Here is a 25493-nt window from a genome sequence, read left to right on the forward strand (position 1 = left end):
AGACCTTACTGAAGAGCAATTAAACAAGCTTGAGCGTCTTCAAAATTTATGTATTCGCTTCATATTTGGTCTTCGCAAGTATGATCACATTTCTCAATTTCGTACTCAACTCAAGTGGCTCCCTATCCGTTTTCGTCGTAATTTACATATCCTATCTCTCCTTTACGCGATTCTTTTTAACCCCATTGTTCCTGATTATCTTAAAGACGATTTGTGTTTCTTAGTGAGGCCAATGGCCAAACTTCACGCAGTGTCAATAATCTCCGTCTCAAATTTACTAACTTTCTTTTATTAATAGTTCGTCTGTGGAACTCACTACCTACCTCTATACGGTGCGCTCAATCTCTCGCTAGTTTCAAAACCTCTGTTAAAGCCCATTATCTCTCCCTTTAAGTAACAATTTTTTCCCATATTCTATCTTCATCTTCCAGTGTCACTCTCTCCTGTTGTATGTGTACTTTTAAGTTTGTGTATGTTTATGTATGTATTTGTTTATGTATATATATGTATATACATGTATATGTATATATCTTTGTATATGTTTGTTTATATATAATTAGTACTAATATAATAGTGCTCCACCTACCCTTTATTTTTCTTTGTTTTCTCAATGTTCTCTACCCAAAGGTTGTCTGGAAGAACACTTAAGTTAAATGTGTTTACTATTCTATAAATGGTGCAATAAAGTGTACATAAATAAAAAATAAATAAACTCTTGAGATGTTATAATTCAACTGTATAAGGTTTCATTTGTTTATCAAACACTAGCGACCGACCCTGTCTTTGTGTAACATCCATATATGTAAATATTTGATAATAAAATAAAATAAAACATATAGAAGCCTGTCCTTATAAAAAAATCCCTGCTCTATCGGTATACACTCACAAAGTACTAGTAAAAGTTGATAGAAGAAAATGAAAGGCAATACAGGCAACACTAAAATTGATAATGATACTAAAAAAAAAAAAAATATGAACAACTACATTAAATTACATTAAAATAAAATAAAACATATAGAAATAAAAAAAAATCGTTAAAATAATTAAATTAATTTGGAATTTAATTAAATTGATGAAATTTAAATTGAATTATTGAAATCTATATGAAAATTTAAGGATCCTCGCTTCTAACTGCGACCCGTAAGTAACCCCGTGCAAACTGAAAATCTGCGTTGAACGCACGTTAGGTCAGCAAAAGCTGAGTTTGTACCTATTGCCAAGCATACGGGTATTTTTTTTTTTATGAATGATAATAGAATGGTAACCCCGCCTGCGCTATCGGTATACACTGGCGAAGCACCAGTGAGGGATGACAGGTGAAGATGAAAAGGCAGGTCATCGTGACAAATTCAACGATAAATTAGTCACGATTTTTACCAGGTGGAACCGCGTGGAGGTCGACCTAATGATTGATAGCTATGGGAACTAACCTCCCCAATACTAACAATCTCTTCATATATATCTTATATAACAGACTTTGTACATATTCCAAAATAGATATCCGACCGATATAGGCGATATCGAAATGCGTGAAGATCTTTTTTCCGCTATCAATGTCCAGAGAAACCCAATATATAGATATCGGATCGGTATCCATAATACCCATGCCTACATCTACGTATGGTAGGTAATCACTGAAGGATGAAATAAACCCTCCTAAATGAGTGGCACACGAAGCCAACGATGGAATCTTTATTGCTAGTATGAGATCTATCTATGAGACAAAATGAGATGGCAACGTCCGCTGTCTCGTTCTTTCTCATATAAGCATTGACCGAAACTGTTCTATCATAGACATAGTATAACGTAAGATATTTCTCGATAAATTCGTATGTTATTTGTCGATGGGGCAGGTCAGTTGATCTAATGAATTGGAACGTATACTCTGTTATGTTAATGGTACAGCTCATGTCTATATGTGACGGTTACCACTTTCCATCAGGTGGGCCGTCAGCTTGTTTGCCATTCTAAGTTGCATAAAAATGGTAACGAATTCTCTAGAAATTACCCCCATACCCCTTTCTGTTCTCATTAATACTCCGGTAACAAAAAGCGCTCTTAATAAGTCAAATTATTTCAAATCCACGGCAGGCTCTCATTATTGGTGAAAACAAAAACTAATCCAGACAGTAAAACTAAAAAATAATAATTAATTTTAAACTTTCGCGTATTTAAAATACACATATTTTAAATACATAATCGTTGGCAATAAAAAAGAAAGTATGTACATACTATTTACCAGCAAAAGTGTTTTTCATCGCATTAAGTCCCGATTGTGTATATTAGACATATTTAAAATTAAAAAAAAAATAGTAGCTAAAAATCAAGCAATGTTTTTATACTTTATAGAGCCACTAGTTTTTACTTGCGACTTTGTCCGAGTGGCCGGAGTATTTGATTGACCGATATTCGAGATCTGACATTATAGAAATTTTAATAAAAAATAAAAATTTTCGAAAGATGAGCAGCAGCGTCCCTCTTAAAACATCTCCAAAGCCTAACTGCGACTCCCAATATGTCTGCCAAGTTGGCCAACTACTAGCGAAACCCCCAAGGAGAAAGCTTATATTCAGCTGTGCACAGTTAAAGGCTGGCATAATGATAATATTAAAAAAAAAAAATATGTAACCTTATATTTATGTTACCAAAGATTTAAAAAAAATAACTGTTGAGTTTCTTACGGACTCTTCCCAACTAATTACAACCTAACAAACCCTGCAGTAGATTAAAAAAAAATGACGATATAAAAGTGCTTGTAAACAAGTCTATTTTAATAAAGATGGTTAGAATGTGTATTTGAAAAAACTTGGATTGGTCGCCTGGTAGCGACTGCTTTTAACATAATAGTTACTGTGGTGAATTACTATTTATATTGTAGGTTTAATTAATTAATGAAATATATTATTTATGCATCATTTATATAAGTATGTATCTATATAATACAATTTTACCTTTTGCTGTTAAATTGGTTACACAGGTTACACTCTGGGTTTGTTGCACGCGTCCGTGTAGCCTTACTTCAGGTTGCAGCTGAAAATCAGTGGTTTGCTTTTAAGCAAAACTATCACTGAGCTGTAGCCTATTTGGGTCACTGCGACACACTTGGTGAAAACATATTTCAATACTTATCTTTTGTTTTATATTTGAAAAAATGAAAATAATCTGATTGTATAAACTCATTTGTTAATTTGCGTGTGTCATAAATGGCTCAAATAAAGTGTTTATCTATTTATTATCTATCTAAAAAAGAAATTAAATTTGATGTCTAGAGTTACTCATGTACCTACATAGCATTATATATTTCATTCCTTTGTCTCAGAAAGTTAGTAAAATATAGGTATACATTTTTTTTTTTTCGTTTTAGATACAAAGCGATATAGCAGAGCGCGTAAATAACTTTGCGTTAACAATACGCCAAGGGGGTGCGTCGCGCCCCATTTATAATGTTATCTTTTTAGTTAAATAAAATAAATTACGATCTTTGGCAATAATTTGTTACATTTTTGGAATCTTATATTTCATTCGGGGAATTTATGCAAATGAAATACAGCTATTTTTCGAGAGAAATTTCTAGACTTTTTTGTTTTAATGTATTTCTGGGATAAAGAAATTATCTCACGGCTTTGCCCTTGTGAATTAAAGTAGACAATATCATATATTATACCATATGTTAATCTAGGATAGATCATCATTATTATGATATTAGCCATCAACTCTCCACTGCTGAAGATAGGCATCCTCCATAAAGAAAATTTTGCCAGTAGTTGCCACGCTTGGCAGGCGGGTTGGCAACCGTAGTTAGGCTTTGGTGATGTTTCAAATGAGACACTGCTGCCCATCCCTCTGCCATCAAGTTCCTTTCTTCGTCAATTACGACACCCACGGGACAGGAAAGATAACCTTTTCTATGCCGGGACCACAAAAATAAACTATATATTTGTATTAAAAGCAATATGTTAAATATTCCCAGATGAAATGTAAACGTACGAGTCTTTATCCATTTTCATATTTGTAATATAACAGATCTTCGCGCTAAATTCCTTGTGAGGTAAGCAGCGGGTCTACCATGAAATGAAATTCCGAAGTTTCGGACTCAATTTCGTGTTTTTGTTCACACCTAAATCGGGTCAGTAAATGGAGCTTAACATTTCGTTCGTCATACATCCTACCATAAAAGTCCCAAGGAATAATATTTTCATATTTTTAATGTTTTTAAACGGCAAGTATTATGTAATTTTAACATCAAATTTGTGTTTTGTTCGGCTCCGAAATTTCGGAAAACATTTCATGGTAGGCCCTCAGATATTGTACTCGAACCAACGAACTCCATCCGTACTCTTTCGTTCTCTGACTCCGTTTATTTACATAAGTGATTACTAGTTTTTGCAACACCCTTCTTCAAACCGGGAATACATTTATTGCCCAAAATAAAAAGTAGGTATGCATACGTAGAATAAGTAATAAAACCTTATGTCCTACAAAAAAAACTTCTATTGCGACAAAACCAGTTATTTTCATCTAAAAATTAAACTATTAAACCGTTTTTTAATAACAACTTTACGTAACCAATCTGTAAGTATAACTGCTTCACGACAGAAACACGAATGAGACAGTTTTTTTTTTAATAGGTGATAATGGAATGGTAACCCCACCCGCGCTATCAGTATACACCAGTGGGGCACCAGTGAGGGATGATAGATGAGGATGAAGCAGGTCAGTTAGCCCATCGTGACGAATTCAACAAGAATTTTTCACGATGGTTTTCAGGGGGAACCACGTGGAAGTCGACCTGATAGGGCATATTGCTAGCAATGTCGAACTCCATTGCTAACAATCCCTTTCCCCTATGACACAGAGTTACCCGAAAAGACGACATTTATTCTAAATCTCTCTTTGATAAGATGGTTACAGTTTTAATACATATTTACAGTGACATCTATGTACATTATGGAAATTGGACTTTTTGTTAGAAAGCTCAAACATCCAAAGCTTTTTTTTACAAAAGTTGTAGAACACTCTAAATTTGGGAGTAGGGATCCCACTAAATTGGTTGTACCGAAATGTAAAACTTCTCTATATCAAAGGAACTGCTAATTTATGTCTATTAAAATTCATAATAATATTCCCCCGCACTTCAAACGATTACCAACTTTAAATCCCAATTACAAAAATGGTCAATTGACCATTGTTTCTATTCAATTAATGAATTTATTAAAATTAAAAGTGAAATGAGTAATTCATTAATATTATAATAATATTGTTGACACTAATCACAGACCTACTAATACATACATACATACATATCTGTCACGCCTGTCTCCCATTAGGGTAGGCAGAAACAATGGAACGCCAAATGCTTCGATTCAAACAGACCTCTTTCGCTTCCTCCACATTCATCAATCTTTTCATACACGCTCGCCGTTTACGGGTACTTTTAATTTGGCCCTTCTTCAGCACGTCGCCTATTGGGTCGACATACGTCCGTCTAAGGCGGCCCCTACCGACATCTCCATTCATTCTTGCTCGATAAATCTCCTAATACCTATTAATACGTATTAATATCAAATGAGATGAAGTACATTAATGGACATGAAATCGTATTTGACATTTTTTTTATAAGAATTGTTATATAATTTAATATTGTGGCGATATATGTGGACTTAATATTATTTTATCTATCTGTATATTTGCCATATTTCTTGCAAATAAATATTCATTCATTCAATAAAAAAAAAAAAACTTTAATGTAGACGTGACCACGTAAATGTGTTCGATATTCAAAAGGAGTACAAGATCAAAGTCAAAGGTCAGCGCACCGCTGTCGACTGCGCACTGTGCAGGACCTACGATATTTGCGTGCAAGCTCATGATTATTCAGATGGCTAAATTAAGCTTAATCGCTACCAACGTGCGTGCACGTGTTCGATAAGCTTCGCCCGGGAATATTCTGCGAACGATTTAATCAAATTTCTTTTAGCTACCATGAAAATTTTACTGTTAAACAAATGACGCATTTGAGATATTTTTTTTATACAACTTAGAATGGCAAACAACCTGACGGCCCACCTGATGGAAAGTGGTAACCGTCGCCTATAGACATGAGCAGTACTGTGGACATAACAGAGTATACTGTTTCGCCCATGATACCCCCCATGCGTTGCCATTCCTGAGGACTCAGGTGTTATTCCTCTGTACCCTGTAAATTCACGCCATATCCCACCCTTCAAACCGAAACACAGCCATACAAACACAGCTGCTTCACGGTTGAAACTCGAATGGGACAGAGGTACCCAAGTAAACGACTTTTGTACAAAATCTCCCTCTCGTGATCAACATCGTATTAAAAATGAACATATATTTTAAAATTAAGATTTTTTCCCCTAATCTTTCGAAATACAGTCAAATAGTAATCAGTCTAAAAAGACGCCAACTTTACCCATACTCAATACCCCATTCAAATCTCTTCAACCATTTTTTTTATTGATGGGTAAAAATAGTACGCCTGCGCTAACGGGATACGCTGACGGAGCACCAGTGAAGGGTGATAGATGAGAATGAAAACAGGGCAGTTGGCCCATCATGATGAATTCATCAAGAATCTACCATGACAGTTTCCAAGGGGAACCGCGAGGAGGTCGACCTGGTTGGGTATATTGCTAGCAATGGAATTCTCAGTCTCCATTACTAACAATCCCTTTCCCCCCTCTCATCAACCATTAGAGCACTATGAGGCATCTAAATTCCTTTACACCTTTATACCTCTTAGTATACAGGAGGTATATATATATCTAGTACTAATACAATTTGAGAATCCTGACCCGAATAGTCCCTACTTAATTAACTCGAATGCCCCAAGTAAATGTGTGAGCAAATAAACTTAATGTTTCACATCTAAGGGAGGCTCTAAGGAACAGAAGTTCTCGTGATGTGATCGAAATTTAAGACGTCTATTACAGAAACAGTCAAATATCTGTTAGAATTTTACGAAATAAAACGAATTTATATAATAAAAAGTTCAACCTCACGGTTGAAACACGAACCCTTCAAACCGAAACACAGTTATGCGAACACAGCTGCTTCACAGCTGCTGTGTTTGTATGTATTAAAAATAAAATAAACCAAACAAAATAATCTTATTGTACACAACTTTTGATAATTAATGCTTCTTTTTGAAGGAGTTAAGCCAGGGGGGGATACAAAAGTTGATGGTCTCTGTCCCATTCGTGAATTTACAGCTGCTGTGTTTGTATACGGTTTGAAGGAATAACACCTGAGTCCTCAGGAATGGCAACGTATGGGGGGTATCATGGGCGAAACAATATACTCTGTTATGTCCATGGTACTACTCATGTCTACAGGCGACGGTTACCACTTTACATCGGGTGGGCCGTCTTGTTTGCCATTCTAAGTCGTATAAAAAAAAATTCAGCCTTCATATCAGGAAACTGTCCAATCTGTGGCAATTGGTGACAAAATCTATATATTATATTTGTTCTGGCAACCCTATTCATAGCAAACTATGTGTATGTGCCTCTTTTAATAGTGGAAATATTTTATCATATCCCCGGAGCCGACCGTCATTGTCTATGCATTGTTCGGCTGTGCATTGTTAACCCGACGCTGCATTCCTGTGACAGTAGCTGCTATGGTTTGAAAAGAAATTATGTTTACAAACTATACAAATAAAGTAACATACTTCATTCAAATCACTAGAGAGAGAGAGAGAGACTGTCGTCTACACCTCTCCCACTCGTATCTTTAAGGGCAAACAGCTGTGCTTACATGGCTATTTTTTTATGGGTGAAAATGTAATGGTATCCCCGCCTGCGCTAACGAGATACGCTGGCGGAGCACCAGTGAAGGGTGATCGATGAGAATGAAAACAGACCAGTTAGCCCATCATGATGAATTCATCAGGAATTAACCATGATAGTTTCCAGGGGGAACTACGAGGTTTGCATGGCTGTGTTTCGGTTTAAAGGGTGGGATATGGCGTGAATTTATTGGGTACAGAGGAATAACACCTGAGTCCTCAGGAATGGTAACGCATGGGGGGTATCATGGGCGAAACAGTATACTCTGTTATGTCCATGGTACTGCTCACGTCTATAGGCAACGGTTACCACTTTCCATCAGGTTGTTTGCCATTCTAAGTAGTATAAAAAAAATAACAGATATGACGACCGTAACAAAAATGAAATATAAACAAAATATATAAAAAAAGTGCTTGACAAAAAACAATACGTGGGAATTCCATTTATTTGTGTATATGTTGCAACCTAAAAATGAATGTGCCGAGTTCACAAGATAGATAGATAGATAGATAAAAAACACATACAGCATGAAACAGTATACTAAACTGTTGTACTGATTTGAATGTCCATAAGAATAGGTACTAAACATATTTAATGATCTATAGGCGACGGATATTACCACTTTCCATCAGGTATCATGGACGATAATATACTCTGTTATGTCCATGGTACTGCTCATGTCTATAGGCGACGGTTACCGCTTTCCATCAGGTGGGCCGTCGGCTTGTTTGCCATTCTAATTTGTATAAAAAAATATTTTTTTTTATACCACTGAGCTAGCAAACAAGCATACGGCCCACCTGATGGAAAGCGGTTACCGTAGCCAATGAACGCCTGCAATACCAGAGGTATTACGTGCGCATCGCCGACCCTGAAGAAACCTTTTTACCCTACTTTTGAAGAACCCCATGCTGTAGTCTCTTGGGAAAACCTCGGCAGGGAGCTCATTCCATAACCTGAGTGTTCGTGGGAGGAAACATCTCTGTTTATCTCTGTTATAACATCTGAGTTTAGACTTTTGTTTTGAATATGAATGGCGGACACAATTCAGCGGTTGGTAAAAAATAATTGACTTTTCAACTGTTTTCCAAAGCATCGTCTAAGGGATCGTCTAAAAAATTAACTCCGCTTTTCCTTTTGTTGGTTTGTTTATTCAAAAGAGAATTCATTATATATTAAACAAATTTCTTTTTTAATTTATTATCAAATCCTAAAAGGTACACAATTCGTCTGAATATTATTCTTTTTTAATTTATTTTTGTACCCCAAAAAGAGATGGTATTTAATTTGTCTGGTATTTATTTATTTATTCTTTATTGCACAATAAAACTTTGTACAAGTGGCGAGTTTAATGCCACATGGCATTCTCTACCAGCTAACCGTTAGGTGAAAACAGAAAGCGTATGAAGGGCAGATGTGGTGAAAAATATAAGACATAATTATACCAACATGGTATTCAACATTTTGTGTAGCGATTATGTTACGCGATTACATGGCTAATTTAAAACTGATTTTCATGAATCTTTTTGTCATCGATAAGCTCTTTTGTTGGTCTTATCAACCAACTTCAAAAGAAATAGGTTCTCAATTATTGTTGTATTTTTTTAAGTTTGTTACCCAATAAATCCATCATTTATAAACTGATTTCGAAAAATCTTTTCTATTTAAAAGGTTTACACTTTTAAATTAGTCCCATAGGAATTATATTAAAATCGATTTAGTAATTTGTTTTTGAAATATAAAAAGAAACTGGTTTCGTCACGAATGGAGATTTTCGGAGAACACAAACTTAAATTATTTACAATAGTAATATAATTTTTAAAGCTTCTTTTTTGTAAATGTTTAATTTACAAAAAAAAAAAAAAAAACAAATCTGCTGATTAGTTAAGGAACAAAATTGTAAATTAAATATTTATCATATTATATAAAAATAAATAGGGGATCAGGGAAATCGGTACGTTTTATCAGTAAGCACTTATGTATAGGCACTTTAGCACTATATCCGCAGAGTGCCACTCACGCCGCCTTACTTATATTAACGATGATCATTTGTTTCTGCTCACCCCCAATAACGGTGACAAGTATGATCATAGCGCTTAATCCCACCACTCGTCCCACCCCCATTGTTGCGAACAATGGCAACACGAGACAAAAGAATTACAAATATTAACCCGTTGCCGATTCGGCGCTTTGATACGTTTGCAATTTTAACACGATTTCAGAAATAAAATTTCCAATTTAAAAATACAGACGACTATGTCTTTACTAACTTTTTAAATTGCCGTGGCTGTCGTACGAGGCGACTATAGTACATTACGGCAGCGGCCAGCAACTAAGGCATTGATGGACGAACGTGCAAATGTGGGCCGAGGCGTAGCCGAGGCACACATACGCGAGTCCACCAATGCCTAGTTGTGGCCAAGGCTTGTATAGTACTTTTCTCAAACAATGCGCGGAAATCAAAAATACAATTTTACTTTTTAAATTCAATGACGAATAACGAACAATAATAATTTTTCACGTGCCATAATTTTTTTTCTTGTCTTTTTTTTTCAATACAGCTTTCTATTTGCAAGCCAGTTCGAAATTTAAATAAAACCTTTTATTAGTTACCTCCTTGGTAGCCATGTTTCGAAGTAAAAGATCATTCCAATTTTAAATTACAGGACAGATATGAGTTTATATAGTAATTTATTTGGCTGCAAATGGTATTTAATATCTCTAAGAAGATTGTTAAAATAATGCTCACATTTCCAAGCCTGTTTGAGAAAAGGGAATTTAATGGTATTTAATATTCGAAGACCGGGCAGCAGCGTCCCTCTTAAAACATCAATACCTAACTGCGGTTGCCAACACGTCTGCTGAGCGTGGCAACTACTGGCAGACCCCCCCCCCACTTCTAGAGTAGGTCTATGTTAACAGTGAAGAATTAACGGCTGATATGATGACGTAATGATGATGATGATGATGATGATACCAAATTTAATATTTTTTTATTCTCTATTGTACACAAAACATAATGTTAAACACAATTCATTTTAAACATAATGTATAGAGGCGAGCTTATCTCTAATAAGAGATTTCCTCCAGCAAACCTTTTTATGTAAATCAGATGTTATTTAAATTTTTTTTTTTATTCTTTATTGTACACATTAGTAATACATAACAAAGTATATAATGGGATTTTTGGATAATTGGCTTTGGGTTAATTAAAAAAGGCGTTTTTAAGATTTTATTAAGAGGACAAATTACAATACAGGTTCATAATGGCAGCGCAGATGAGAGAGAAATAGAGACGATAATGTCTTCTCTGTGAGGGAAAAGAGATTGTTAGTAATGGGTAGTAAAAAATCTTAATTCCCCATTACTAGCAATACACCCTATCAGGTCGACCTCCTAGTTCTAGTGGAATTAGTCACGATGGGCTGGGGAGAAGGGATTACTAGTAATGCGGACTACCCGTCCCATTGCTAGCAATATACTCTGTCAGGTCGACCTCCACGTGGTTCCCCCTGGAAACCATAGTGCTGGATTCTGTATTCATCACGATGGACTAACTGACCTGCTTTTTTATTCTCACCTATCATATTTCACTGGTGCCCCGCCAGCGTATACCGTTAGCGCAGGCGGTTACCATTCCATTATCATCCATTAAAAAAAAGGTGGGCTACTGGAAACTATCATGGTTAATTCCTGATGAGTTCATTATCATCCATTAATCTAAAAGTGCTCCGCCAAATCCCGTTGGGCTCCAAAAAAACGGACCTGTTTTCATCCTCACCTATCACCACTCACTATTGCTCCGCTAGTGTATACCGATAGCGCAAGCGGGGTTACCATTCCAGTTTCACCCATTAAAAAAAAATTGTCTTCTCTGTTACGCAATTCTTAGTAGTGTGGCCATTACAAAACGTCCATCCTGGTCCAGTTAAATGATTATTGCCATTTAAAAAATCAAATTTAACAAATATAACACAGTTTAACTCTAAAGGAGTTCTCCTCCAGCAAACCCAAAGTGGAAAGGAGCATTAATGTCAGCGGATACAGCAGTATACAATATTGTGACAATTAGAGTAATTGGTTAAGCTGTTAAGGCGATATAAGGTAACAAACAAACTCACTTTCACATTTACAATGTCAGGATGTGGAAACTTTACCAGAGGAAGACTTTGTACAAAAGTCGTATACTTGGGTACATTTGTCCCATTTGTGTTTGTACCGTGAAGAAATTGTGTTTGTATAGCTGTTGCGGTTTGGTGGGATATGGCAGTGAATTTACTGGGTACAGAGGAATAACACCTGAGTCCTCAGGAATGGCAACGCATGGGGGGTGTCATGGGCGAAACAGTACACTCTGTTATGTCCATGGGCGTCATGTCTATAGGCGACGGTTACCACTTTGTATCAGGTGGGCCGTCAGCTAGTTTGCCATTCTAAGTTGCACAAAAAAAAACTTGGTATAATCTAAAGTCAAGGGAGACTATCGCTGAATCTGAACACAATAAACATGGCTACCTTACATAGATTTAGAATACGATTAGACGGTACACTAAACGAGTCGGATAGGGTTGGCGTAATCGTTCAAAGTAATTTAGCTAGGGTGGCCAGCGGGCCGGAACGGACCGGGCGTTCCACGGGGGCCGCGTCTTAATCTTGCACTTCGCAAGGGTTTACCCTAACAAACAATAATCCATTCAGTATATACTACACTAGCGACCCGCCCCGGCTTCGCACGGGTGCAATGTTTTTTTTTATACAACTTAGAATGGCAAACAAGCTGACGGCCCACCTGATGGAAAGTGGTAACTGTCGCCTATAGACATGAGCAGTACCGTGGACATAACGGAGTATACTGTTTCGTCCATGATACACCCCCCATGCGTTGCCATTCCTGAGGACTCAGGTGGTATTCCTCTGTACCCTGTAAATTCACGCCATATCCCACCCTTCAAACCGAAACACAGCCATGCAAACACAACTGCTTCACGGTAGAAACACGAATGGGACAGAGGTACTCGAGCAATCGACTTTTGTACAAAGTCTCCCTCTGGTAAAATGATGATAATAAATATAACATAATATAAAATATAAAAAAATGGATAAAAATTAATGCTGTATTGCTTAAAATCACTTCGTAAATAAGCCATTTTTCCCGTAAAATGTAAAGGATAAAAAATGGTTATTGTAGGTTATCCTTAAAAGATAAACATATACCATCGCGGACTTTTTTGTTGACCTTTTCAAGGTGTACAATACTGTAGTACATTATTTTGATTTATCTCGTGGGGTTCAGCCAGCGTTTGCAATGTAAGCGCAAAAAAAAACGTGTTTATTTACGACATCACATTAGAAACCTCTAAATTTATCAGTGTTTCTCTACAATATTATGCATGTATTATACATATAAACCTTCCTCTTGAATCACTCTATCTATTAAAAAAAACCGCTTCAAAATCCGTTGCGTAGTTTTAAAGCTTTAAGCATACATAGGGACGGATAGACAGCGACAGCGACTTTGTTTTATACTATGTAGGATGTTCTGTCCTATCTATTCTCCTTTAACCAATGGTTGTCAAATTCAAATGATCTTTATTTAAATTGACTTGTTTAAAAGCACTTTTAAATCCTCATTTTTTTATGATTCTAATACAGGGTTCGGGGGGAAAGGGGTTGTTAGTAATAGAGACTGAGAATCCCATTGCTAGTAATATACCCAACTGGGTCGCCCTTCTCGCGGTTCCCCCTGGAAACTATCATGGTTAATTCCTGATGAATTCATCATGATGGGCTAACTGGCCTGTTTTCATTCTCATCTATCACCCTTCACTGGTGCTCCGCCAGTGTATTTTCCCGTTAGATTCGTAAATTTGCAGGCTGTTACTCAGTTACTCTTTAAAATCTCTGTTAACGTTGTTATTTATGACTTTTCCATTTCATTTTCACCCATAAAAAAAATACCTGTTTATTCATAAATCTCCTTTACAGGGTACAGAGGAATAACACCTGAGTCCTCAGGTGAAACAGTATACTCTGTTATGTCCATAGTACTGCTCATATTTATAAGCGACGGTTACCACCTTCCATCAGGTGGGCCATTAGCTTGTTTGCCATTCTAAGTTGTATAAAAAAAATCTATACTAATATTAAAAAATTTCGTCGTGTCGTCCTGTCATAGAATGAAACATCTCATCCTTTCCCGAGGGTGTCGTAAAAGGCGATTAAAGAAACTTAACAGTCGAGGGATGGGCAGCAGCGTAAAGTTAGTAACAAAATGAAATTTTTAATTAATTCATTGATTTCCCATCAATTATTAGCCAGTGTACATTTCATCATTTTCTATTGGAACGAACTATGCTTGTCCATACAAATCTATCCTTAAAAAGGTACCCGATAGGGTTGTCAACACTTTATCGCCTGTTTATTTTTCAAAATAAACTATAAAAATATTACTTACCGGAGGGAGACTTTGTACAAAAGTCGTTTGCTTTGGCACCTGTGTCCCATTCATGTTTCTACCGTGAAGCAGTTGTGTTTGCATGGCTGTGTTTCGGTTTGAAGGGTGGATCTGAATATGGCAGTGAATTTACAAAGTACAGAGGAATAACACCTGAGTCCCCAGGAATGGCAACGCATGGGAGCTACGATGGACGAAACAGTATACTCTGTTATGTCAAATATTATTTTACAAATATATTATAATACAGTTGGCAACCCTAGTACGCGTTATTTTGCCATACCTACTTAAACTTGCAGGTTCCCTTAGCGCCCTGTGCATAGATCTCGTAGGTTGACGTTTGCTCAAGGGCACTTCAGCCCCTCTTTCAGTAGTAGGGCCGTTTTCAATGACGTTTACATTGCTTACACGAGCTAAACAGCACCTTATAGCCACCAGAGGTCGTTCACCGCTGAGATTTTATTTTTTTATTACAACTTTTATTTTTGAAGGACTTTAGAAAGAAAGTGACTCGTCTGTATTTTTTACATCCTTATCCTGTAACTATTATAAATGCGAAAATTCGTAAGAATGGATGTTTATTACACTTTCACGTATTAATAGATTTATTTATTTATTTAAACTTTAATGCACAGTAGAATACTATGTACATTTGACGAATTTAACACCGGATAGTGTTCTCTACCATTGGGCAAACAAAGAAATAAGTAGGCGGTGCATTATTATATATATATATATATATATATATATATATATATATATATATATATATATATATATATATATATATATATAACAATAATGGTTATAACAAAAATGTACACAGACGGATTTATCCCTTAAAGGGATTTCTTCCAGTCATCCTTGAGAATCCCAAAGGAGAATGTATTTATAGTGTTTATATCCATATACCATAAAGCATAATATATATGGTGCAAATATACTATAAATTATATATAATACTATAAATAATAGTTCACATTTTAAATCAAAATAAATAATTTTAAAACAAGCTAAACGACTCGGCCGATTTTGATAAAATTCCTATAGGAGAATAACAAAAATACACCCGAATTGAGTACTTCCTACTTTTCGTTCCTCGTTTGCTCTGTATGTAGTAGTTAATAGAGCAAACTATATTTGTTAATAATTATTTACAATATATTATTTTATCTGTTAATTGTACTGTTTGTTTCCCAAAATGAATTCCAAAAATGAATAAAATTAAATAAATATAAACATATAAACGAGGGTACAGCGATGGCAAACAAAGATGGAGCCATCAGCCCCATTAGTTATCTGTCATTTCCACGTCAATGCAGCTTTTAGCTGATTGCTTTCTGCCATTGTGAACAAGCGTCCTGTATGCTCGACACTTGTACAAATAAACTGTGCCTGTAGATAATATATCTAGAATCAGTGTTTACAAAAGATATAATAGAATAGGAAATATTTATTGCCAGAAACACAACTACAAAAAAAACTACAGCCTAAATGGGCGCGTACAACGTGGTTTCAGAAATGTTTTCTCCCACGAACAATCAGGGTATGGAATGAATTCCCTTCTGAGGTTTTCCCAAGAGACTACAGCATGAGGTTCTTTAAAAGAACAAGGGTAAAAAGGTTTAAACAGTTATTTTGATCTAAAAACTTTTAAATCCTAATTTTTCTATGAATACGGGCTTCGGAAAATTGTTATCTGCTGAGAAGAGCCCGCAAGAAACTCAACAACTACAGTTTTAAATAAAATTTAAAAAAAAACTTTATGTGTATTTATTTAAATGTGCTATGTCTATGGCCATTAAAAAGCCCGTGTATGATCCACTAACACCATGCACATTTGTCATTCAAGTAATCGTTTAGCGTGTAACAGGTTTTGTTCAATAAAGGCTGTTTTTAATAACAGTTTTAAACTTATTAAAAGGCAGATCCAAAATATCCTTCGCTATCTTATTATAACATTTAATGCCCATTCCCATAAAAGACCTATTAACTTTTAAAAATAAAAAGCTAAATACCTAAATATTGCATACAGGTAGACCCTCAAAAACTTATTTCTTAGCATTATTTCAGTGGACAAATTAGACTTATACAAAACCTGGTTATCTCCAAACTCCGAAAATAACCACATAAGTAGCAATTAACTGGCTTCCGGCGCGGTCGCCGACGGTTATTTTTAACTTTTTAACTGGCTTGTTATCCAGACGGTCGTTTGACTTTAACCCATACATGTGGATTTCTATCTATTATACATATATGAGTGAGATAATTAACATTTGCTTTTAACCAACTATCCTAAAAGTAGAGTAATGAACGAATGAGTTAATAGAAGAGTTATTTGCTTTTATTCATTTATTCATTAAAATAATTATAATATGATGACAGTAAAAACGAAATCAATGTTATTTTTACTATTTTATCAAATGATTACTTTGTACAAATGTCGTCTGCTTGGGTACTTTTGTCCCACTCGTGTTTCTGGAGCGAAACAAACGTGCTTGCTTGTTTCGGTTTGACGGATGTGGAAGTGAAATTACAAAATATGGAGCATAGAACATAACAGTCCCCAGAAATAGCAACTCATGAGGAGTCACGGTATACTCTGCAATGTCGAACATCTTATCTACAATGTTTCTGGCAAATAAATTCCATTTCGTTTCGTTTCATTTCCTTTTATTTCCTTTAATTTTCTTTCATTTCGTTCCCTTTCGTTTCATTTCTTTTCATTTCGTTTTATTTCATTTCACTTCGTTTTATTTCATTTCCATGATGCTGATGAATATACGCGACGATTATCACCTTCGGTGGCAGAAGGGACTACTAGGTAGTAATGGAAAATAACAACCCCGTTGCTACCCTATATATATACCGTATCAAGTCGATCCCCATGCGGTTCTACCTGTAAACCTTGTTAATTCTTGTCGACCTATTTTCATTCTTATCTATCAGATGATAGATAGAGAGAGATCTCTCTGGTGTACCGTACCGTACAACATACACCGATAGCGCAGACGAGGTTACCATTCCATTTTCACCAATTAATCACAATTTACGAGCCATTATTTACACTTATTACACGTATGGTCCCGGCATAGAATAGACATAGCCGCCCCTTTTTACCCCGTGGGTGTCGTAAGAGGCGACTAAGGAAGGCCGAGGGATGGGCAGCAGCGTCCCTCTTAAAACATGTCTAAAACCTGACTGCGGTTCCTAATCCGCCTGCCAAGCGTGGCAACTACTGACAAAAAGGAGGCTTATGTCCAGCAGTGGACAGCTAAAGGCTGATATGGTGATGATGAAGATGATTTACACTTATTGCCATATATGGAAACAAAAAAAAAATTTAGTTTCTAATACCACTTTAAAATTTATTCATCTATAGCAGCCTTTCCCAAAGTGGGCGATAACGCCCCCTTGTGGGCGCTACAGGCTTAAAGGGGGGCCGTAAGAGATCCAGAAAAAATGGGGGCGTTGTGTAGTGGCTTGGGGGTGATTTGCTGATCTTAATGTAATAGTAATAATGGATTGGTAATTAGGTCTTCCCTAATTGTATAATTGTTACTTAGTACACATTGACGCTTATCTGTGAGAGCTGTATACACCTTTAATTGATGTGTTCACATGGCCTTAAGCTTGGTAGGGAGGAGTGAAATGTTTTTGTTCAGGTAAACTTAGATTTAAGCATTTTTGAATAGTAATTTTTCACTTTTTACTTACTTATAACATTGTGCATTGTCTGCTTAATTGTTTTGAGCATATTGTTGGTGTGTCTTTTATAAATAAATAAATAAATAGGGGTTTTTAATTAGGTGAAAAAATGGGGGCGCTAAAAAATTTTTTTTCTCAAAGTGGACAGTAGATAAAATAAGTTTGGGAACACCTGATCTTTAGTTAGTTAGTTTATTTATTTGCATTAAACATTTTAAAATTATTACAAAAGCCACTTGGCACTATTTTGGCAGCTGTTTAATTGCCTTAAAACATGTGGATATGCAAATACGTTACATTTTATAAAGAAAAAAAAAGCGAAAAACAAAATTATAGAAAGCTACCAACCAGTAAAATGGGCTATATTTTATATTAAAAAAAAAAAAAGAAGCGTGCGCAACTGGGGCGAATCGCTAGTACAGATTATCTTAATTACAGTTAATACATACTTCTCGTCAAAGCAACAGTCATTAAGAGTTCATTAATCGTTAATTGTCAGAAAGTTGCGGCTTTGTGGCTACCCATTTATCGGTCCATTGGCACGTGCTACGCAGAGGGGTCAGCAATGGTTCAAACTAAGGATGGATAATACATAGCATTAACTGTATATTTTAGTTGCAATATGTATATACTAGTCCAGTAGCAAATAAATTGAATGTGAAAAAGACTATTTCCGCGCTTAGCCTCTTATTTGGGCCGTTGTGCGTATGATAACAAATATATTACAATATTATTTTTTTTGGATAACACACTTTTAGCAAATATATTAAAAGTGTGTTATCCAAAAAATAATATTGCATAACAGACTTTAGACTTTTAACATATTTATTTTAGAACATCTCTAAAAGCCTAACTGCGGTTACCCACCCGCTTGCCAAACGTGGCAACTACTGACTAAACTCCTCTTACAAGGAAGGGCTTGTTTAGCAGTGGACAGTTAAAGGCTGATACGAGAGGTAGACTTTGTACAAAAGTCGTTTGCTTGGGCACCTCTGTTCCATTCGTGTTTCAACAGTGAAGCAGATATGTTTGCATGGCTGTGTTTCAGTTTGAAGGGTGGGATATGGCGTGAATTTACAGGGTACAGGGGAATAACACCGGAGTCCTCAGGAATGGCAACACATGGAGGGTATCATGGGCGAAACAGAACATGTCTATAGGCGACGGTTAACACTTTCCATCAGGTGAGCTGTCAGCTTGTTTACGATTCTAAGTTCTATAAAAAAATATATAAAAAAAAAAATAAAACAGAATACTTCATATAATGATACACGAATGACACACCTTCAAGAAAAGAGCATATTCCTTTTTAAAAGGCCGACAGCACACCTGTAATGCCGTTGGTGCTGTGGGTGATCATGGGCGGCGGTAGTCACTTACCATCAGGTGAGTCGCGTGCTCGTTTGCCCCCTGTGTTGTAAAAAAAAAACAAATGTAGGTAAAGCCACGGGAAACGTCTAGTGAGTTATATAAACATGGCGTCAAAATTCAAACGTTCTGTCATAATTCTATTAAATCGGAATAAAATAAATATTCGATTAGGCAATAAAATACCACGGGCTCTCCGTAAGTAGCAATTTATTATTCTAACCATGAGTACCAGCTATACGCATGGCGGACGTGATGCGCGTAGAAAGATTAAAAGATTTAGGTTATCAACAGACCATGGGACAGGCGCAAAGTACCAGTGTCATTTATAAGCAATACAGTTCTCTATACTCGCCTGATAGATTTTTTTTTAATAATATTAAAGATAATGTCCCATAAAAAAATACATCAATTTTGATAAAACCAGTTATTTTGGACTAAAAAATAAACTACTATGTATCCGCTTCATATTTGGTCTTCGCAAATATGATCACATTTCTCAATTTCGTGCTCAACTCAAGTGGCTTCCTATCCGTTTTCGTCGTATTCTGCATATCCTGTCTCTTCTTTACGCAATCCTTTTTAATCCTGCTGCTCCTGATTATCTAAAAGACTGATTCTTGTTTCTCAGTGAGGCTAATGATCATACTTTACGCAGTGTCAATAACCTCCGACTCAAATTTCCCACTCATTCTTCTTCCTTTTATTTTAAATCCTTTACTGTACAGGCAGTTCGCCTATGGAACTCACTACCTACCTCTATTCGGTACGCTCAAACTCTTACTAGCTTCAAAACCTCTGTTAAATCCTACTACCTCTCACTTTTGTACTATTTTCCTGTGTTCTCTCTTCGTTTTCCTTCGTCATTTTTTTTCTGTTGTATGTGTGCTGTTAAGTATGTGTATGTTATGTATATATTTGATTGTGTATATATTATATATGTATGTGTATGTATGTATGTATGTTATTTGCATGGCTGTGTTTCGGTTTGAAAGGTGGAATATGGCAGTGAATTTATAGGGTACAGAGGAATAACACTCGAGTCCTCAGGAATGGCAACGCATGGGCGGTATCATGGGCGAAACAGTATACTCTGTTATGTCCATGCTACTGCTCATGTCTATAGGCGACTGTTATCACTTTCCATCAGGTGGACCGTCAGTTTGTTTGTAATTCTAAGTTGTATAAAAAAAAGACTATCATAAACTAGACTAAGTCACAGACATAATATCAAAGGATTAAAAACACTTTTACATACACACTCACACTAATACAAATGCAGGAACGACCTTAGGATGTATCCTAAGGTCATGTATGTAACATATATAGACAAATTGAGAAACCCTTTTTTGAAAATTGCCTAATAAAAAGTAGGTTATCTGTTATCAAAGTGCATTTCAGTTGGCGAAAATGCGAGCTACCGCTGGTAAGTGAGTGATAACTTAAATTTGATACCCACCCAACATTATCCCGGAGGACGGTCCTTCATAACTGGCCTTTTTTGTTGAAATGTCTCACAAAAATATGGACATTAGGCAGTGTTTCATCGGATTTTGTCCGTGTTTTAAGTGCAGCAACGGCGCCTTTGAATGACATTTGGGAAAGAAAGAAAATACTTAAGTGTATTTTATTAAGCTACACATAACAGTTCTTTCGTTAAATTATTTAAAGTAACAAAGGAAAAATAAGATTTCTCTCTTTTCTCTCTAGCATTGTTCCATATAACAGGGCAGGCAAAATGGTTTTTATAGTACATTACTGCAGCGGCCAACAACTGAGGCATTGATGGACGAACGTGCAAATGTGGGCCGAGGCGTAGCCGAGGCACACATACGTTAGTCCATCAATGCCTAGTTGTGGCCAAGACTTGTATAGTACTTTTCTTAAACAATGCGCGAAAATTAAAAACACAATTTTACTTTATAAGTTTAATGATGAATAACGAACAATAATAATTTTTCACGCACCATAACGTTCCTATGTTTTTTTTTTTTTTTTTACAATAAACAGCTTTCTATTTGCAAGCCAATTCGAAATTTAAATAAAACCTTGTACTAGTTACCTCCTTGGTAGCTATATTTTGAAGTAAAAGGTCATTCGATTTTTAAATTACAGGACAGATATGAGTTTACATAGTAATTTATCTGGCCGCAAAACACGACAGATATGGATTTTCATACAACTTTTGCCGGCCGCTGCTGCATGTATCTGGCCAGTATGGCAATTTTGATTTATTTCTAAGAAGATTGTCAAAATAATGCTCACATTTCCAAGCATGTTTGAGAAATAATTATTATTTAAATGAAACACAAAGTAACTGAGGAGCGTCCATATGTACATATAATATTTTATTTTTAAAAAGTGTTCCTATCTACAATTGCAATATCCAACTAAATGAGATAAGGATGCCATATATGCAACAAGCGTCTTATCTTTTCTTTCTAAGGAAATATTAGTATAGTATTTATTACTGAAACAGTTATTTTTGTGTAGACCACCAGGCTAGCTGGTACCCAGCTCACAGCTTGTTCGTTATCAATCAAGCAAACAACAAATTTTTACAACACATTTAATTTTAAACTACGAATATGAACTCTAAGTAAAGACATAGAGTATATGTTTATATTTTTAAACACTGCAGGGTATTAATTCCACGATACAAAGTAGTCCCAGCTAAAACCTATCAATTACATGTCACCATGTGGTACCATGCGTAAAAACTAATTAAGAAACTAAGGATACATCAGAGCAAGAGATTATTTGTCTTGAAAAACTTCAATTTTAACCCGCCTGGCCAGTGTGATAATTAAAAACTATATCTATGTATATGTTTATAATCACTCCTCTCCATCCAATGGTTGTCTGGAAGAGATCGCTTTTAGCGATAAGGTCGCCCATTGTTTTCTCAGTGTAGTTTTTTTTTATAATTGTTTGTATTTATAATAAGTTTACTACTGTAATTTTTTGGAGCAAACAATAAAGAATGTATCTATATCTTTCCCTTATGTGAAGAAATTTATGAATCATGATCGACTGCAAGATGTTGGTAGGTTCTTAGATTTCACAGATATATTTAACTAAACTAGATGTTATCTTGCGGAAGTCTATAAACAAGATAGCAGTCGGAGATTGATGGCTAATATGGAAGGTTGGAAGGAAAGGGATTGTTAGCAATGGAGTTTGACAGCCCCATTGCTAGCAATATGCCCTATTAGGTCGACCTCCACGTGGTTCCCCTTGGAAACCATCGTGAACAATTCTTGTTGAATTCGTCACGATGACTAACTGACCTGCTTTATCTTCACCTATCATCCTTCACTGGTGCCCCGCCGGTGTATACCAATAGCGCGGGTTGGGTTACCATTCCATTATCACCCATTAATTAAAATATGGAAGGTTGTGGAACTTATGCTAATAATAATAGTAATTAATCTTCGAATGTTGGCAATCACACACATATTATTGGTAACGGAATTAAATAAAATTATTCTGATCAAATAAAAAAGATTTTTTTTCTTTGCAGCGGCGACTTACACAAAAATACAGCATCGCCGTCGGAGTGCCAACTCTAGTCATACGTGGGCGAGCGGTTCGCGACGCTCTCCTATCTGACCCTCTAGGGGAGAGGTTCCCCTGGCCGGCGCCCCCACTCCACGAAGTGTTGAGAGGGGTTCAGCTCGAAGGAGACAAGGAAAGTAAGCTGTACGAGAAGTTACCAGCTGATGCTGTAAGGGTATTCTACTTTGCCGCTCATTGGGTAAGTGATCTAGTTCACTGCATTTTATATTCAAGGCATTTCTGTCCTTTATCTTTTTTTTTTATGCAACTTAGAAAGGCAAACAAGCTGACGGCCCACCTGATGGAAAGTGGTAACCGTCGCCTATAGACATGAGCAGTACCATGGATATAACAGAGTATATTGTTTTGCCCATGATACCCCCCATGCGTTGCCATTCCTGAGGACTCAGGTGTTATTCCTTTGTACCCAGTAAATTCACTGCCATATTCAAACCTTCAAACCGAAACACAGCCATGCAAACACAACTGCTTCACGGTAGAAACACGAATGGGACAGAGGTTCAGAATTATGTAAGATGTCATGTTCGCCTACCTCAATTGCCTATTCTTGACTGATATTACTTTCCAAATTGGATGCTAAATTGGTAACTACTTCCTATCAGCACGCTTGTATACTGTTGCATTCTCATTTAAATGTATTACTATTGGCTTATTAGTGACGAGACTGACTTGAGACTTTAGATTTTGAAAACGCTGTCGTATCGTTAAATACTTACATCCGATAATATAGGCAGACACGCCATGTCCTGGCAGTGATCTTGCTCAATCAAGGAACCTCAGTTTTCCAACCAAATCAATCATGTTTTTTCCTGTTAACATATTTTTTAATTTATTGCAGTGTCCGCCATGTCGAGCGTTCTCTCCGAGCTTGTGTGCTGCACTGACAGCAGTGCGCAAGCGCAGAGCCAAATACGCCAACACTCAGCTCATACTCGTCTCCAGCGACAGGTGAGTGTTTTTGTTTGTCTTTCTTGTCTTATTAAGAATGAAGAAGTGTAGAGAACAAACTATTATTTTTTTCTGCTAGCTAAATGAAGATTTTACTCAATATCGTCGGCCGTGTAGTTCCGGCATAGAATAGGCCACCCCTTTCTTTCCTGTAGATATTGTGAGAGGCAACTAAGAGAATTAAATGGTCAAGTGATGGACAGCAGCGTCCCTCTTAAAATATTACCAAAACCTAACTGCAATTGCAAACCTGCCAGCCAAGCATGGCAACTACTGGCAAAAGCCCCATTATGGGGGAGGCTTATATTGCAGCAATTGACAGTTAATTGCTGATATGATGATGATGATGATCATCATCATCATCTTTTCTATTAACGAACAAGTTGGTAACATGAAGGATGCTAATATGATAGTGAAATACAACTGTACGGATTTCATAACTGTACTGTAATAAAATTCATACACATTCGAAACCGCGGAGGGTAGGGGGTCGCAAGATATTTTTACATTATAAGGGGGTCGCGTCATGAAAAATATTGAAAAACACTGCTCTAGTACGTCGAAAATTATCCCTCGCCTGCGCATGTCCTGACTAAGGAACGCAATTAAGTCTCAGCGCTCATAAAAATAATATTCAAAATGGAGCATTTGCTGTAAAGTAAAATTTTACGATGTTTGTTGACACGGCTTTTTGGCCACTTGGGAATGGTGACAAAATAACTCATCACACCACGGCTACGCTGACTCTTGAAATGTCTGTTTGAATTTTCGTATACTAGAACTTTGAACAAATAAAGTTATTCATTCATTAATTCATTCATACATCATCCAACCATCTGGACGAGTGGCGGTACTCCATATTGCGTTTTTCAAGGCACTTTCTTCCACGCACAACCACTCTTTGGAATCAACTTCCAGCAGCAGTATTTCCGAACCGATACGACAACATAACCTTCAAGAAAAGAGCATATTCCTTTTTAAAAGGCCCGTAGCATACCTGAGTACACCTACAATGCTGTTAGTGTTGTGGGTGATCATGGGCGGCGGTAGTCACTTACCATCAGGTGAGCCGCATGTAAAAAATCATTTTTTTATCTGCTACTTCGTTCGAGTAGTATAGTGTTTTATAATATTTTTATGATTGTTTTATAATATAATTGAAAATTAAATATATTGTCCCCTGTGTTGTGAAAAAAATCATTCATTTTATCAATACACCTTTTCGTTCGAGTAGTATAGTGTTTTATAATATTTTTATGTATTTCCTTTGTCTCTCTGGGGTTTACAATTACAATGAAACCTGTATACCTGACATCTCAAGGGATTTAGTATTTTATCACTATCTCTTATGGAAGCTTTTCATTTATACAATTCCCCAAATAGGCAAGTTTATAACGACAGTTCTCTTATTTATCGAGGGTCCCACAAAGAGAGGTCGAAATGTAATGTTTTATTTTCCATTTATAAGAGTGGATATATTAATTAAGAAATTACGTATTTTATTGTTTTTTTATTTATTTATTTTTTTTTTTATTTTTCAGAACAATACAAAATTTTATCCATTTACAAAATTTCCACTATTATCCAATAATAACTTTAATTTTGTCAGCGGCTGTTAATAA

General features: G+C 36.1%; 1 protein-coding gene across 2 annotated transcripts in view; it reads left to right on the top strand.

The window, feature by feature from the left end:
• The window catches only part of LOC116413350 (nucleoredoxin-like), a 67538-nt gene that overhangs the window by 4972 nt on the left and 37073 nt on the right, over positions 1–25493 (top strand). For both annotated transcript variants that reach the window (XM_052901728.1, XM_052901729.1), the window contains 2 exons: positions 22868–23101; positions 23762–23871. In XM_052901728.1, coding sequence (XP_052757688.1) covers positions 22868–23101; positions 23762–23871 — 344 coding nt within the window. The remainder of the gene's footprint in view (positions 1–22867; positions 23102–23761; positions 23872–25493) is intronic.

Source organism: Galleria mellonella, unplaced genomic scaffold, assembly GCF_026898425.1.
Source record: "Galleria mellonella isolate WM207_F2 unplaced genomic scaffold, CSIRO_AGI_GalMel_v1 utg789, whole genome shotgun sequence".
Classification (NCBI taxonomy): Eukaryota; Metazoa; Arthropoda; class Insecta; order Lepidoptera; family Pyralidae; genus Galleria; species Galleria mellonella.